This window comes from Lactuca virosa, chromosome 1 (genome assembly GCF_052849685.1).
Source record: "Lactuca virosa cultivar CGN04683 chromosome 1, Lactuca_virosa_CGN04683_v6, whole genome shotgun sequence".
Classification (NCBI taxonomy): Eukaryota; Viridiplantae; Streptophyta; class Magnoliopsida; order Asterales; family Asteraceae; genus Lactuca; species Lactuca virosa.
Window position 1 is genome coordinate 288715289 of NC_136426.1, and position 13315 is coordinate 288728603.

At 35.1% G+C, this 13315-nt stretch overlaps 2 protein-coding genes across 2 annotated transcripts; both read right to left on the reverse strand.

The window, feature by feature from the left end:
* Positions 1 to 1969: 1969 nt before the first annotated feature.
* On the reverse strand, positions 1970 to 3073 carry LOC145130363 (uncharacterized). The gene is made up of 2 exons (XM_079065180.1): positions 2830 to 3073; positions 1970 to 2397 (listed from the first exon to the last, which is right to left on the reverse strand). The coding sequence occupies exons 1-2, from the start codon at positions 3071 to 3073 to the stop codon at positions 1970 to 1972; spliced, it is 672 nt and encodes a 223-aa protein (XP_078921306.1).
* Positions 3074 to 3684: 611 nt separating this feature from the next.
* Positions 3685 to 9753, reverse strand: LOC145130372 (uncharacterized). The gene is made up of 13 exons (XM_079065187.1): positions 9672 to 9753; positions 9458 to 9562; positions 9174 to 9262; positions 8924 to 9020; positions 8719 to 8834; positions 7935 to 7999; positions 6236 to 6280; positions 5389 to 5439; positions 5214 to 5311; positions 4853 to 4971; positions 4340 to 4458; positions 4103 to 4191; positions 3685 to 3895 (listed from the first exon to the last, which is right to left on the reverse strand). Exons 1-13 carry the CDS (start codon positions 9751 to 9753, stop codon positions 3834 to 3836), a joined length of 1137 nt encoding a protein of 378 aa, XP_078921313.1. The 3' UTR covers positions 3685 to 3833.
* Between the last annotated feature and the right edge of the window lie 3562 nt (positions 9754 to 13315).

Sequence of the window (13315 nt, forward strand, 5' to 3'; positions counted from 1 at the left end):
ACTAAAACTTTATAACCTTCAAAGGATTTATCTTGTTTTTCTTCAAAAATAATTTTATTTAATATGTTATAGATAGAATATTATATATATATATATATATATATATATATATATATATATATATATATATATATATATATAACCATATTGGCATAAAGCAAGAAACAATAATCGTACATCTTTATTAGTTTCCTGTTTTTGTTTCTTTCCACTAAAACGTTGCATTTTCGATGTTTTTTAATTATAAAATTAGATGTAAGATCCATATATTTTATGGGTTGGTAAAATATTAAAATTTAAATAATAAGTATTTCTTAAAATAAAATTTTAAAATAAAGAATAAATAAACATATTAATTACAATTTACTATCATATTTATTACATTTAATACTTTACAAATATATAAGTAAAAGTATTATGTGGTTTTTTAATTTTAAAAATTAAAAAAAACTCATAAATTGACACGTGGATATTATTTATTTAAAAAATATAATAAAATGACAATTGTCAAAATTGATGAGAGATTGACAAGTGGCAAATTATTTTTATTTATTAGGGAGGACTAGGTGTGAGACACATGTATTACATGAGTTTATTTAAAAAAAATTAAATATGAAATTTTAACAATTTGAAAAGTTTGAATTTGTAAGAAAAATAAAAAAAATTAAATTATTAAAATTAATAAAGCTTTAATACATTGAATACATTACATATATAAACTCTTTCTAATAAATACCTTATATATAGATTATCTTACATATTAAATGTGGAATTTTAATTTAATAAAATGAAAAATACAATAAAATGACAAGTGGAAAATAGAAAATTCTAAAATTCTAAAAAATGTCATGTGTCCAAATGAAAGAGAAGAGGACATGTGGCAAAAAAATTTGGATTTATTAAGAATGATTACTGTACTTTGAAACATTTACCTAGTATCATACTTTAAAAAGAATTCTTATAAAAATTTTGCTCTTATTATATATATATATATATATATATATATATATATATATATATATATAGCTAATAAATTTAATTTTTATAGTACTTGTGTTTGACTTTTATAAGAGAAAATCTGTTTTCGCGTTTTCGCAAAATATTTATGTTTTCGCATGAACCTACTTGTGTGTGTATATATATATATATATATATATATATATATATATATATATATATATATATATATATATATATATATTAAATCTAAAGGAGCTTATGAATAGTAACTTTCCATGCTTTTGATTTTGACCACAAAACTTTACATGCTTTAGGTTTTGGCCACAACAAGTTTCGGAAATTGACAATTTTAATCCTTGGATTGCTTTGTTTTGTTGTTTTGGCCACAATAAGTTTGGGAGGTTGACAGTTTTGGTCCATGGATTGCTGCCGTCTTAATATTTACATAAGCAATCCCTGCTTTAAAATTATGTTTACATAAATGGTCCCTATAATTTATAGAAATGGTCCATATATTGATAAAACTTTACAGAAACGGTCGCTTTGTGATTTACACTTTCATCACATATCTTTTAAAGTTTTTCGGTTTTCACCAAAAGCGGCATAGCCGTGCTTTGTTTACTAGTATATTAATAAATTTTCTTTGTATTTGAATGACAACTGAAATATTATAATAGAAATAAGAGTAAATTACACGAATGGTCCTTTAAGTATGCATTTTTCCCTGAAGTAGTCGTTACAAAAGTTTTTTCTCTCAGATGGTACCTACGGAACTAAAACATGAATGCTCGTTGGGTTGGATGTCCGTCTAAAGCAATGTTAACATGCCCCATGTGCCTTGTACATGAGGTTATTTTAGTCATTTCACCTAAAAGGACCATTGGTGAACAATTATATAAAGAAAAGGTACATAACACTTCCTTTAATATTCAACACGAAGATTTCTACTCTGCTTATTCCAAAGAAGAACATCATAACTTTGGCTTCGAATCTGCCTGAGTTTACACCTCTACCATTTTGCATCCCTCTCATTTTTAGCCCCATGAAAAAGATTTCGAACTCTATTCCAATTCACTGGATAAAACGTTGATGGGGGTAGAATCATAAAATTATATCCAAGCCTACCTTCAAGCCTTGAAACTAACCGTGAAACCAAGTAACGACCATTGTGACCCCATTTGTTTCCATTAAAAATTAATGTGAACTCTTCGATAAACTTGTAAACCAATGGTTGCATTTTATCGAACACCATGACTGCATTATTCAACCTGCTCAAAATCTTTGAACTCAAATCCAATGTTTGAGCTCCGATTGAATTCTTTAACTTCAAGAAGCTTTTCAGGAACATAACATCAATATCCATATAAACCCTACCGAATTTATATAACAAACAAATCCAAAGCAAATTCAAGAAGTTTTGACCAAATGGAATGAACCCTGCATCAACATCACCTTTAGTTAACTTAAAAAACCATGATTCTGCCATTGTCTTCTTGAACAAGTAATTTAAATCACGAGAAATTGTTGTTACTCGAAACCTTTTTCCGAACATGGTTTTAGAATCTGGCGTCCTTTATTCGAATCCATGGAGTTTGACAGAATTAGCAGACACCCATTTGGGTGTGTGTTGAATACAGTTTTGATAGAGTGGAGTTCTTTTTCACCAAAAGAATTCAATTGTGAAATCCACGTCATAAAGAAACGAACCTTGCAAGAAGTTTCATTCTTGCTAAAGAATTCCTTAACTCTCGCCCGGAAATACCCTCATCGGAGCTGGTCATAAAGGTCAAACCCTCCAAAAGTTTCTTCAGATTCGAAAGATAAACTGTGAGATTTTCGTAGAAGGGTTAAATGGGTATTTGAGATTACTGATGGGATTTCTTCTTTCACCAAGGATATACTCTGCTGATGTAACTTCAAATGGGTTTTCCTCTTTAAGCGCATACATCAACTTTGACAAAGAAGACGACACAGACACCAAGTTTCTTGAATCTCTGACGATACTTTCCGAGTAAGGTATCATTATGGAGAAGATAGAAGATCCACTGAAAGCAATTAACTGAAGCAAGAGGAGAGATAAAACAACAACGAAAGATCTCTTCTTATCCTCCATTAACTAGTTATCTAAAACCAAAATCTTTTGGTTTGCTTCATGGTCTTGTGTTTACGAAAAAACCGGAAGATAAGTGTAGATGAGCATGGTTGAATGTTGATGGCGACAAATGTACTTCTGCTCATGTAACTAGCAAATAGATAATTGTTGGCAAATGGTCCTTTTGGTGAAATGACTAAAATACCCTCAAGTGCAAGGCACATGGGGCATGTTAACGTTGTTTTAGACGGACATCCAACCTAGGGACCGTTTGCGATCAAGGTTACGTCCATAGATACCATCCGAAGGAAACAACTTTCGTAGGGACTACTTCAGGGAAAAAGTGCAAACTTAAAGGACCATTCATGTAATTTACTCTAGAAATAAATGAAGCTGGATGTTATAATAATCGAATCAATAAAACTACATTGCTATTTCTTGCATTTATCCCTAACCGGTGGCATATTTTAGTGTTGTTCGAAGGTATTAGTATTACAAGAAATTAAGATTCATTTATTGTAATCTTGCATTTGTCTTTTTCATAAATTTTCACCCAAGGATTCTACTGCAAACGGATGCAATAAATATTACAAATCTGAAGAAAAAAAAAGCCATTAAAAAACCACGAAAAGTCTAGAAGACAACTTCGGAACATTATTAGAAAACAGATATGCTTTAAACAAGGTTTTTAAGAAGATAGAAAAACTAAACATTACCATCTTTCCAGAAGTATTAAATAATAAAACTCTACTACCGTTTTGTCCTCAAACTCTACATACCTTTATCTTTCAATCTTCACATTTTCATCACTACATACACGTCGTTTCTTTGAACTAGATCCAACTAAAAACAAAAATAAAAAAATAAAAAGAAAATTAACATTTATACTATCACTTCCATATCAATTAAAACGGTTAATCGGACAAATTATAATTTTTTCGTTATTTTAGAACAAAATGTACATATAACATTTTCATAAACCAAGAAAGCGCCCATAAAGATTTATGGGAAAACAAAAATGCAATGTGTCAAGATATATTATATACATACCATCTTGTTTTTTTGCATCAATTTCTTCTTTGACAAAGAGTGTTTTATACACATCTCTCAGAATGTAATTATCAATGTATTGTTTTAGTCTGTCAAAAACAAAAATCACATACTCACACTTTACAACTAACATATGCTTTACTAAAATAAAAATTCAAATGACTTGCATCATAAATCATCAATAATATATATATATATATATATATATATATATATATATATAATTAAATAACTTACATCAACAGATAATCTCTTGATGAACCGAAGATCACGCTTGGAAAGTTAAAAACTTCAATTCCTGATCGATCAACACTCAAGTGTTGCTGATTTGTGGTTGTATTAGTTAAGGCATTACTCTGACAATTATGTCAAAAAAAATACAAGAAATAGAGTAAACAACATTTTCCATCCCTGAGTAAAGCTTATTTTTACAGTTTTGGTGCCGAAACGTCTTCTTTGCAAATGTTGATCTGTATTTAAGATTCTTGTATCATTTTTTATCCTTATTCCAAGTAAAATAACTACCTTTGGTCCCTAAGTATAGCTGACTTTTTTCAATTTTGGTCCAAAAAACTGACAAAAACCACAAATAAGGACCAAATTGCAAAGGAAAATGTTTTGCGACCAAAATTAAAAAAATAGCTATGCTCGAGGACCAAAATGTAATTTATCTAAGAAATATGAGATTTTAGAAACACGAACTCCATAAAACATAACTAACAAAAACTAGTTTATTTTCTAGAAGAGCACCTGAAATGTGTTTCCTCTGAGTGTTTTGAGTTTTTTATCACAGAAATAAGTCCAATAATCAAGATCCCTGCATTCTTTCCAGCATAGCTCATTATATTCCCACAATGTTCCAACGAGCGCTATTAAAAAGGATCAAAAAATTAGATACCCTTTATGAAAACACATAAGAAATAGTCTTTCCATTTCCCTAAAATAGCCAAAAAGAAAAAGACTATGTCTATGAACTTTCTTGGTTATCTAGGAACAAAATGAACATAACATTCATGAACCAAGAAAACACGATTAATCAAGATCGAAAAATCCATTCACCATGTCAGAGAAAAAGAAAACGACTCAAAAGAAATAAACTTAACATTCATACGTTGAGTTTCATCAATTTTTGCTTCCCTGGCAAACTTATCAGCGGATCTTTTAAATATCTCACTTCTCCTAAAGTCATCAAGATAGTATCTTGTCAACCTGAAAAACAAATCATGACTAATTACATAATCCACAAACAAATATGGTTAAAAAAATATATTTTTTAAATGACTCACAACAAAATCTCTTCTTTAGTAAGTTGATTGGTGTCCATTAAAACCAAGAAACTGCAAAAGTAAAAGAAACAAAAATTAAGAGTATAGACAGGTTGCCTAATAGTCCAATAACATAGTTTTTGAGATTTAAAGAAACACATAACTTTTGGTCAATATTCAAGAAATACCAATGCAGTTTCCAACTATTCCTAATTATAATCTTTGTACTTTGTTTTTTTTTACCTTATTACAGCACTGCACTTTAAAACTAATCCTCATTAGAGCATTGCCCGGTATGGCTACCTGATGCACCAGTCATCCTATTATTTTATCTATTGATATGGCAGATTTTAGGTGACACGACTAATGTGATGTGTCATAGTTAAGAATACTAGTTTAATATTGCTTACTTGTACACAATAAGAATAAGTTGTCTTAAATAATAAAGTTTGACGCTATGATTAAAAGAGAATTCCTGATATGGATGGTTTTTTATATAAAAAAAAAAATTATAAACTTTTTACCATATTTAGACATCACTTTCTATAAAAATACATATTGATTTGTGTCATGCCATCATAATAGGTAATCTTTTTAAAGGACGATGCTCTAACAATGCAATAATAAGGAAAGGAAATTAAGTGCAATTCCTAGCCCTTAGCTCTGTAATTTCTTTACATTTTCCAACGTTCGTTTTGTTCATGCTAGATAGGATTATGAAATATCACATTATATATCTCCACTCCTAATAATATTATTAGCAATAATCAATTCAGTTTAATAAAAAAAAGATTCAATCACAATGTACAAACCCAAGAATTTAACAATATATAGAAAACAATTAATACGTTCGAGTTTTTATCAATACCGGGTGCAAGAATCAACCAAACAATCAATAAACCTCTTCACAAAGCTATAATCATAACAAATTCGAAGCTTGGTATGAGATTTTACCTTAAATCGCCAAGAACTCCACAATTTCCTTTTCGGTTGTGCCTTTAAATGTCGTCTCTCTCCTGCCGATATGTATGGCTTTTGGAACGATTTGTATTTGTAAATCAAAGTATGGACGAACCTATTTCGCGGACAGTTGTTGTGAGAACCCGGAGATAAGCATCTTTAAAAATTCAAACAGGAGTAATAAAAAAACGAATAAATTAATGAAATAATTTGTGTGGTTTGACCACGTGAATCCTAGATAAACTTCAAATTTAAACTCTTACTCTCCCGTTTTATTCTCGGTGACTTTTAATTTCTCTGATATTTTATATTTGTTTTAAACGAAATCACGTAATTTAACCCTTATAAAAAAAGTATTTTAATAATAATAACTATATTATATTTTCTTTTGTAAATTGACCACTTTCTCTAGAATAGGTCATTCCGGAGGAAAACAATTCATTCCGGAATTCTACTTGACAACTTTCTCCGGAATATAACATTCCGGAGCTCTGGTCCGAAATAAGAATCTTCGCACACTCCAGACTGTCATTCCAAACTACGACAGTCTGAAACAGGATTCTATGTACGATTGTCATTCTCGTACTATGAAGTGACAATACGAAGTCATGGACAAACGTTACAGGTATTCGGACCGTTATTCTGGATTAGAAACTCAATTATCGTCTCCTACATATATATGTGTCTGCATGTACTTAGACCCTTAGAAACTCAATTACATATATAAAAGTTACTTCTTATAAATACTTTAAGATGAGTTTCTCAGAAAGTGAGCACGAACAATGCTTTAACAACCTGCATGTTTACCTATATAACCTTAATGCTTTAACAACATGTATGTTTACCTACACAACCTTAGGCGAACCAACCCGCATACTTACACTTACATCAAAACTGATTTGATGGATCGTCTCCAAGCTTGTTTTGTGGCCATTAGATGTGTCTTATACGTTTTTCTAGTTTTTTATTGTTCTTTAAAATTGATAATATTTCTACATCTAAATTAATTTGTTTGTGCTCGAAAAAAATGTAGCTCCATGCATTCATAGGCGTCTTGCTGCCTGTCATCTTTATAGGTAGTGTCCGTCTAAGAGGGGACTATCTAAACACAATGTTCTTAGTTGTTGCTATGGACGGGAACAACCAAACCCTACCTATAGCATTTGGTCTGGCCATGAAAAATAATATCTACTCTTGTACCTGGTTTCGTATGATGTTAAAGGAATCTCTTGGGCAAGGTAGAGCAGTATCGTTCATAACCAATATGAACAATGTCGTTAGTTCCTGCATAGATCATTTGTTCCCTGATTCTTATCATGGGTATACTTCTAAAACTGTCTTCAAGTATATGCGCACAAGAGGTGTCTCTAGAAGATCATTGAAATCTTTGTTTTGAATGACATCCAACTCATATATTGTGTCTGATTTTGAACAAAACTTCCGTCGACTAAGCCATGATGCTCGTGAAGTGCTTGCCAACAGTGGACATCCGAAATGGGCAATAACATATTTCCATAACATCCATTGGAATGTAGTCAACATTGATGTTCCCCAATTTTTGTTGGTGTTATCGGTTATCAACGCAATCTATCGATAATAACACTTACCGGGGCAATTCGTGGCTACATTTAACGGACTTTTGTTGAACGCGGTTTAATGGTAGGTAAAATACCTAGTGCAATATTAAATTATGTTCTACTTGTACAAGAACTTTATTTGATCATATTTACTTTAAGGAGGTTGACTAGCGTACTTATCCCATATGTATAAATGGTGCTTCATAAAAGGATCCAAAAGTTTGTTTGGTGGCAACTAACAAAGATCCCACTAGAGATCTCGTCTTCATTCCCGTCCGACTTTTATAGAGTTGTTGAATTTAAAAAAACTTGTGTTGTAGATTTGAACCGTCATACATGCATGTGAGCAATAGCACAGTTTGGGAATAACATGCAGTTATGCTATTGCGACATCACGTCATTCGAACATCCCTGAATTAGCCGATATGGCTAAGATATATTAGATGTATTACTAGGCTGATGTGTTTCAGACTGCCTACCAGACACAAACCGTGCACCCTTTCCCCCTCTATCTAAATAGGAAATACCAGACCCTCTGATGGTTGTTTTCTTGCCTATGTAAGCAATTAATTATGTTTGTAATTGATTTGCATGTCTAATAGAAAATATTATTATTTCCCTAATATTTGCTACATATTACAAAGTTAGAAGAAACATAATTTACAAGTACCGTAGTCTTATTATACCTACAGATTACAAAATATGTAATTTAAAAATACATGACATGCTTTATAATATCCCAAACATATTCATATGGAAAATCAACACTGTGATGTTTATGTTTGTATTCCACCATTACTAGCTACAAAATTACTTGTTCATCTTCATCAAGTAACTCGCTTTCAATCTTGTGATAATTTTTGATAAACGTCTTCTCCTTTGTCCAAATGTCTTGAAACTTAATCTTCACTTCTTCTTCGCTTCGATACTCTATAACATATAACTCAAAGTGAAACATATTTTTAAACAGACCCAACATGAGTCGTACATGAGATGTGGCAGAAAAATCACAACCATGCCATCCACAATGGTTATCCAAGCCTCAACGAGCGTAATCTCTTCTTCTCTAGTCCAAGGGTGGGGTGCGTTTACTTCCATTTCGGAGTTGTAAATGACCTACATTACCATTTTCTTATTTATACTTCTTCATTTCAGAATCTATGTGAATCCGGAATGATATTCCAGATTCTGGAACATCATTCCGGACTGAAATTTCAAACGTCCAATCAATCATACATGTCATAGATTCTTGACACGTATTCTGGATACGAATTCCAGAGACACATTCTGGATTCTGAAATCCCATTCCGGATTAACATTCCGAACAAGAATTTTGGAAGAGGTTGGTACATCTGGACCTTAATAATAAGAAACAAGCAAACATTACATATTACATAGATTAAGTAATAAGTGTTACATAAACTTTTTTGATGAACATAAAGCTTACAACTTGTACACAACAATACCAAAAAAGAAAGTCCAACTACAAATTAAAGTTATATTCAAGACCAAATTTTTGGTTTCAAGCTTCTTCTTCGATCAAACTAAGTTACAGATTATCAATGAATTATTGTCTTTTGCTTCGTCAACCCAACAGATAAACCCAGACTGTGGTCCCTGAAAATTTAATTTCAAACACATGACGTATATTGTGTAAACTAATATTAATTCAAAGTAAAAAAAAAAATGATAACCCATATACATCTTTAGGAAAAGCATAAAATAGTCGTCCAGGGTTATTGCTAGTACTTGATGTTCTTATAATACCTTGAGTGCACTCTTTCCTGTAGGTCACTAGCTTCTCAATGCTAATTCGAGCTGTTAAGCCGGACAGGGAGTTAGTTAACATTGCTTTACACCCGCCCTCACCCCCTAGCCCCCTCAATGGGGAACGCGCACTACCACTCTAGATCTCGTGCTCCTCCCCAAGAAGCACTCACTCGGTCATGTTCTCTCTCCCCCCCCCCTTTGTGTGTGTGTGTGTGGGGGGGGGGAGAACCATTATACGATTTTTCCGATGTTCGGGTCGGCTTTCTTTGTCGGACGTTTTATAGGAACGGACAACTGCCCCATAATTTCCACCGTCATCGCTTTATTATTAATTTTGGTCACTTTAATATTGGTTTATATAATTTGATTTTCCAAAGGGAAGAAGAGTTCTTTTCTTTTCTTCGCCATTCTCATTCTAATTTACGTATTTTGTACTTTTGCTAGATATTTGTGTTTTTCTCTACTGGCAGGAATGACAAGCGCTTGCATTTGGCAAGTATCTTCCGAAAGTGGAAATGAAAGTAGTTTTCCGGCTTTGGAGTCTTCCTCGAGCAGTGAATCATTGGCTACTTTTAGAGCCGAAATAGCGGCCAATAACGAAGCTGAGATTTATGCTCGCATACAGAGTCTCCAGAGCCGTGATTACTACGACCTTCCTCCCCAGAATAATCCCGGGAAGTATGATGGGCTTGTTCACAATAACTTCGAGCAAGCTATTGATGTGCCCCATTATAGGGCCATACTTGATAGAGAATATTTTGAACTCACAGTATTAGAAAGAAAGGGTCTATTGCAAGATAGGCTCTTCGATCTTATGTTTGGTGAGCAAAAGATTTATCGTATCATGGAACTTTTTCCATTTACGAATATAAGGGCGGAGGCGTACGACTTGCCATGGGGAGATACCGTCAGTGATCCATGGATCTCCGATCGGGAAACCGTATCCAAGATCCGTGGCTAGTTTGTGCTCTTTGGACCTTTCAAACTTAGCGAACTGAAAGATCTGAGTAGCTAAAGGAAGGGAAATCAACCGAGACCCCGTTAGTAGCGGCGAGCGAGAGCAGATTGGGGTTTTGAAGAAAAACAAAGACGAAGCTTCGTTCCTCAGCAAAGTGTTCATTTCTTTTTCGCCAGGTTTCATTCTGTTTCTTTTTTGATTGGATGATGGAAAAACCAACAAGCTACGGCTTGAAAGCTTACCTTCTTCTCTTCTGGAGAAAGGGCTTTCTTTATAGATGAAAACTTTGAGTAAGGGGGCGAAGCTTGAAAAGCGAAGCGAGTTGCGCTAGCCTATTATGTTTTTCAGCAGCAAGCTACAGTCTAACGCTTGCCTCCGGTGGCTAACCGGGCGAAAACTCCAAAACTAGGGTTCTAAACCTTTCTCTAATAATCAGGTAAGCTTTCAAGCCCTTGACTTTCTATTAGATTAGTTTAGTCAAAGGCGCTGTGAACTGTAATTGTGAAAAGGTTGGAAGATCTGGCCAAAGAAGGTGATAGCCCTGTAGATTTGTTCCCATAGTTCGATCCTTACCAGTAAAACGCGGCGTGTTCGACTTCTGATCGCTTTTACGTGAGAAAGGGGGACCACCCTCTAAGCCTAATTATTCCTCATTGACCGATAGCGTACAAGTACCGTGAGGGAAAGGTGAAAAGAACCCTATTTAGGGAGTGCAATAGAGAACCTGAGATCCGATGCGAACAATCAGTCGAAGGAGCGGAGCTTAGAGCCTTGACTTTCTATATTAGTCAAGTGAACTCACTCTAACGGCATACCTTTTGCACGATGGGTCAGCGAGGAAATGGGAACAGCAGCTTAAGCCATTAGGTGTAGGCGCTTTCCAGAGGTGGAATCTTCTAGTTCTTCCTATTTGACCCGAAACCGATCGATCTAGCCATGAGCAGGTTGAAGAGAGCTCTAACAGGCCTTGGAGCACCGAACCCACGTATGTGGCAAAATACGGGAATGACTTGTGGCTAGGGGTGAAAGGCCAACCAAGATCGGATATAGCTGGTTTTCCGCGAAATCTATTTCAGTAGAGCGTATGATGTCGATGGCCCGAGGTAGAGCACTCAATAGGCTAGGGTGGCTCCATTTCGCCTTACCAACCCCAAGGAAACTCCGAATACAGGCCTAGATCGTTTGTACAGACAGACTTTTTGGGTGCTAAGATCCAAAGTCGAGAGGGAAACAGCCCAGATCGTATGCTAAGCTCCCTAAGCAATCACTTAGTGGAAAAGGAAGTGATCGAGCGATGACAACCAGGAGGTGGGCTTGGAAGCAGCCATCCTTTGAAGAAAGCGTAATAGCTCACTGGTGTAGCTCCATGGCACCAAAAATGCATCAGGGCTCAAGTGATTCACCGAAGCGACGAGACCTTGAAAGCAGCTTTTTCAAGTGTTAGTAGTGGAACGTTCTGTCAATCGGGGAAGGTTTTTGGTGACAAGACCTGGAGATATCAGAAGTGAGAATGCTGACATGAGTAACGATAAATCCTGTGAAAAACACGATCGCCTGCCAGTGGAAGGTTTTCTACGTTCAGTCAATCTACGCAGAGTGAATCGGTCCCTAAGGAACCCCCGAAAGGGCTGCCGTCCGATGGGTACACGAAAGTGACAAACTTGCTTTGACTACAGAACCATTCCTGTCTGTTGGAGCGAATTGTATGATCGGGCCGAGGGCTGCCCCCTCTTCCCCTCACTCTCCTTTCCCTAATATGAACCTTGAGTCATCAAAGCCTTTCTGACTCGGCCTGGCCCGGTCGCCCTACGCGTTAGGCAAACAAGAAGATCTGACTGAGTTGATGATGGACCGGATCTCGAAAGGCGAGAGGCTTTCATAAAGATGTATGAGAAACGGACGGTCGAGAGAGGCTTATTGCACAATCCACCCAACCGCTAATAAATGTTGCATAAGATAAGAGAGTGGGAGGCCGGCCCCCGCCCATCTGGAGGTGCACACCCATTTATGAACATATACAAAGGGCTAAAGAGAGAAGTCCATGGAGAACTACCAAATCCAATGACTTTGATTTGTTCGTACCATTCTGTCATCGATCACTGATGGGTCGGTTGGTGAGTCACCCAAAAAGCATCGAGAAAGGTCAAGCATATATGTTTTATGAAATGATCAACGGTTTCATTTATGTTATGCCCTTCATCGTGTTCGTCTGTGTTTATTGAGCTTTCAGCGCCATGCGCTTTGCTTCGCTTTATAAAAGAGTGAGAGCCTTGTCTTGAGAGTAAAAAGAAAGGGTAAGCGATAGAAAGGATAGTCCCTCGCACGTTCGCGAGAACTACTAGAAAATGGTGAGATCATTAGATCATTAGTGAAAGAAAGACCAACGACGATCCTATCCTAAAGGATAAGAAGGAGTACGAGGAGTCAGTTTTCTTTGAAGATCGAGGAATCAATCTCCCAATTATGCCATTCGGAAGAAGTCTTCTACAGAGGGAAAGCCTATGTGAAAAATCTAAGGGACTTGTTCCTATGGAGATTCCCCTTGGTCTAATTCCACGCCTTATGAAGAAAGGGGAGTCGGCGTGGCGTAAAGTGCAGATTGGGGGGAGTAGATAAAAATTCCCTTTTGGGGTATTCCGAAGGTGTAACCTAGGCAACAAAAAAGGGGCCCGATACTTCAACT

Excerpts from the sequence above, each read along its gene's own strand:
- LOC145130372 (XM_079065187.1), bottom strand. The coding sequence starts at position 9,753 with ATGTTAACTAACTCCCTGTCCGGCTTAACAGCTCGAATTAGCATTGAG. Across the intron at positions 8,835-8,923 it reads TTGGATAACCATTGTGGATG|AGTATCGAAGCGAAGAAGAA; the intron begins GCATGGTTGTGA and ends TATATGTTATAG. Across the intron at positions 5,440-6,235 it reads TTGGTTGATTCTTGCACCCG|TTTCTTGGTTTTAATGGACA; the intron begins GTATTGATAAAA and ends TTACTTTTGCAG.
- LOC145130363 (XM_079065180.1), bottom strand. The coding sequence starts at position 3,073 with ATGGAGGATAAGAAGAGATCTTTCGTTGTTGTTTTATCTCTCCTCTTG. Across the intron at positions 2,398-2,829 it reads TGAAAGAAGAAATCCCATCA|GGTTCATTCCATTTGGTCAA; the intron begins GTAATCTCAAAT and ends ATGTTGATGCAG.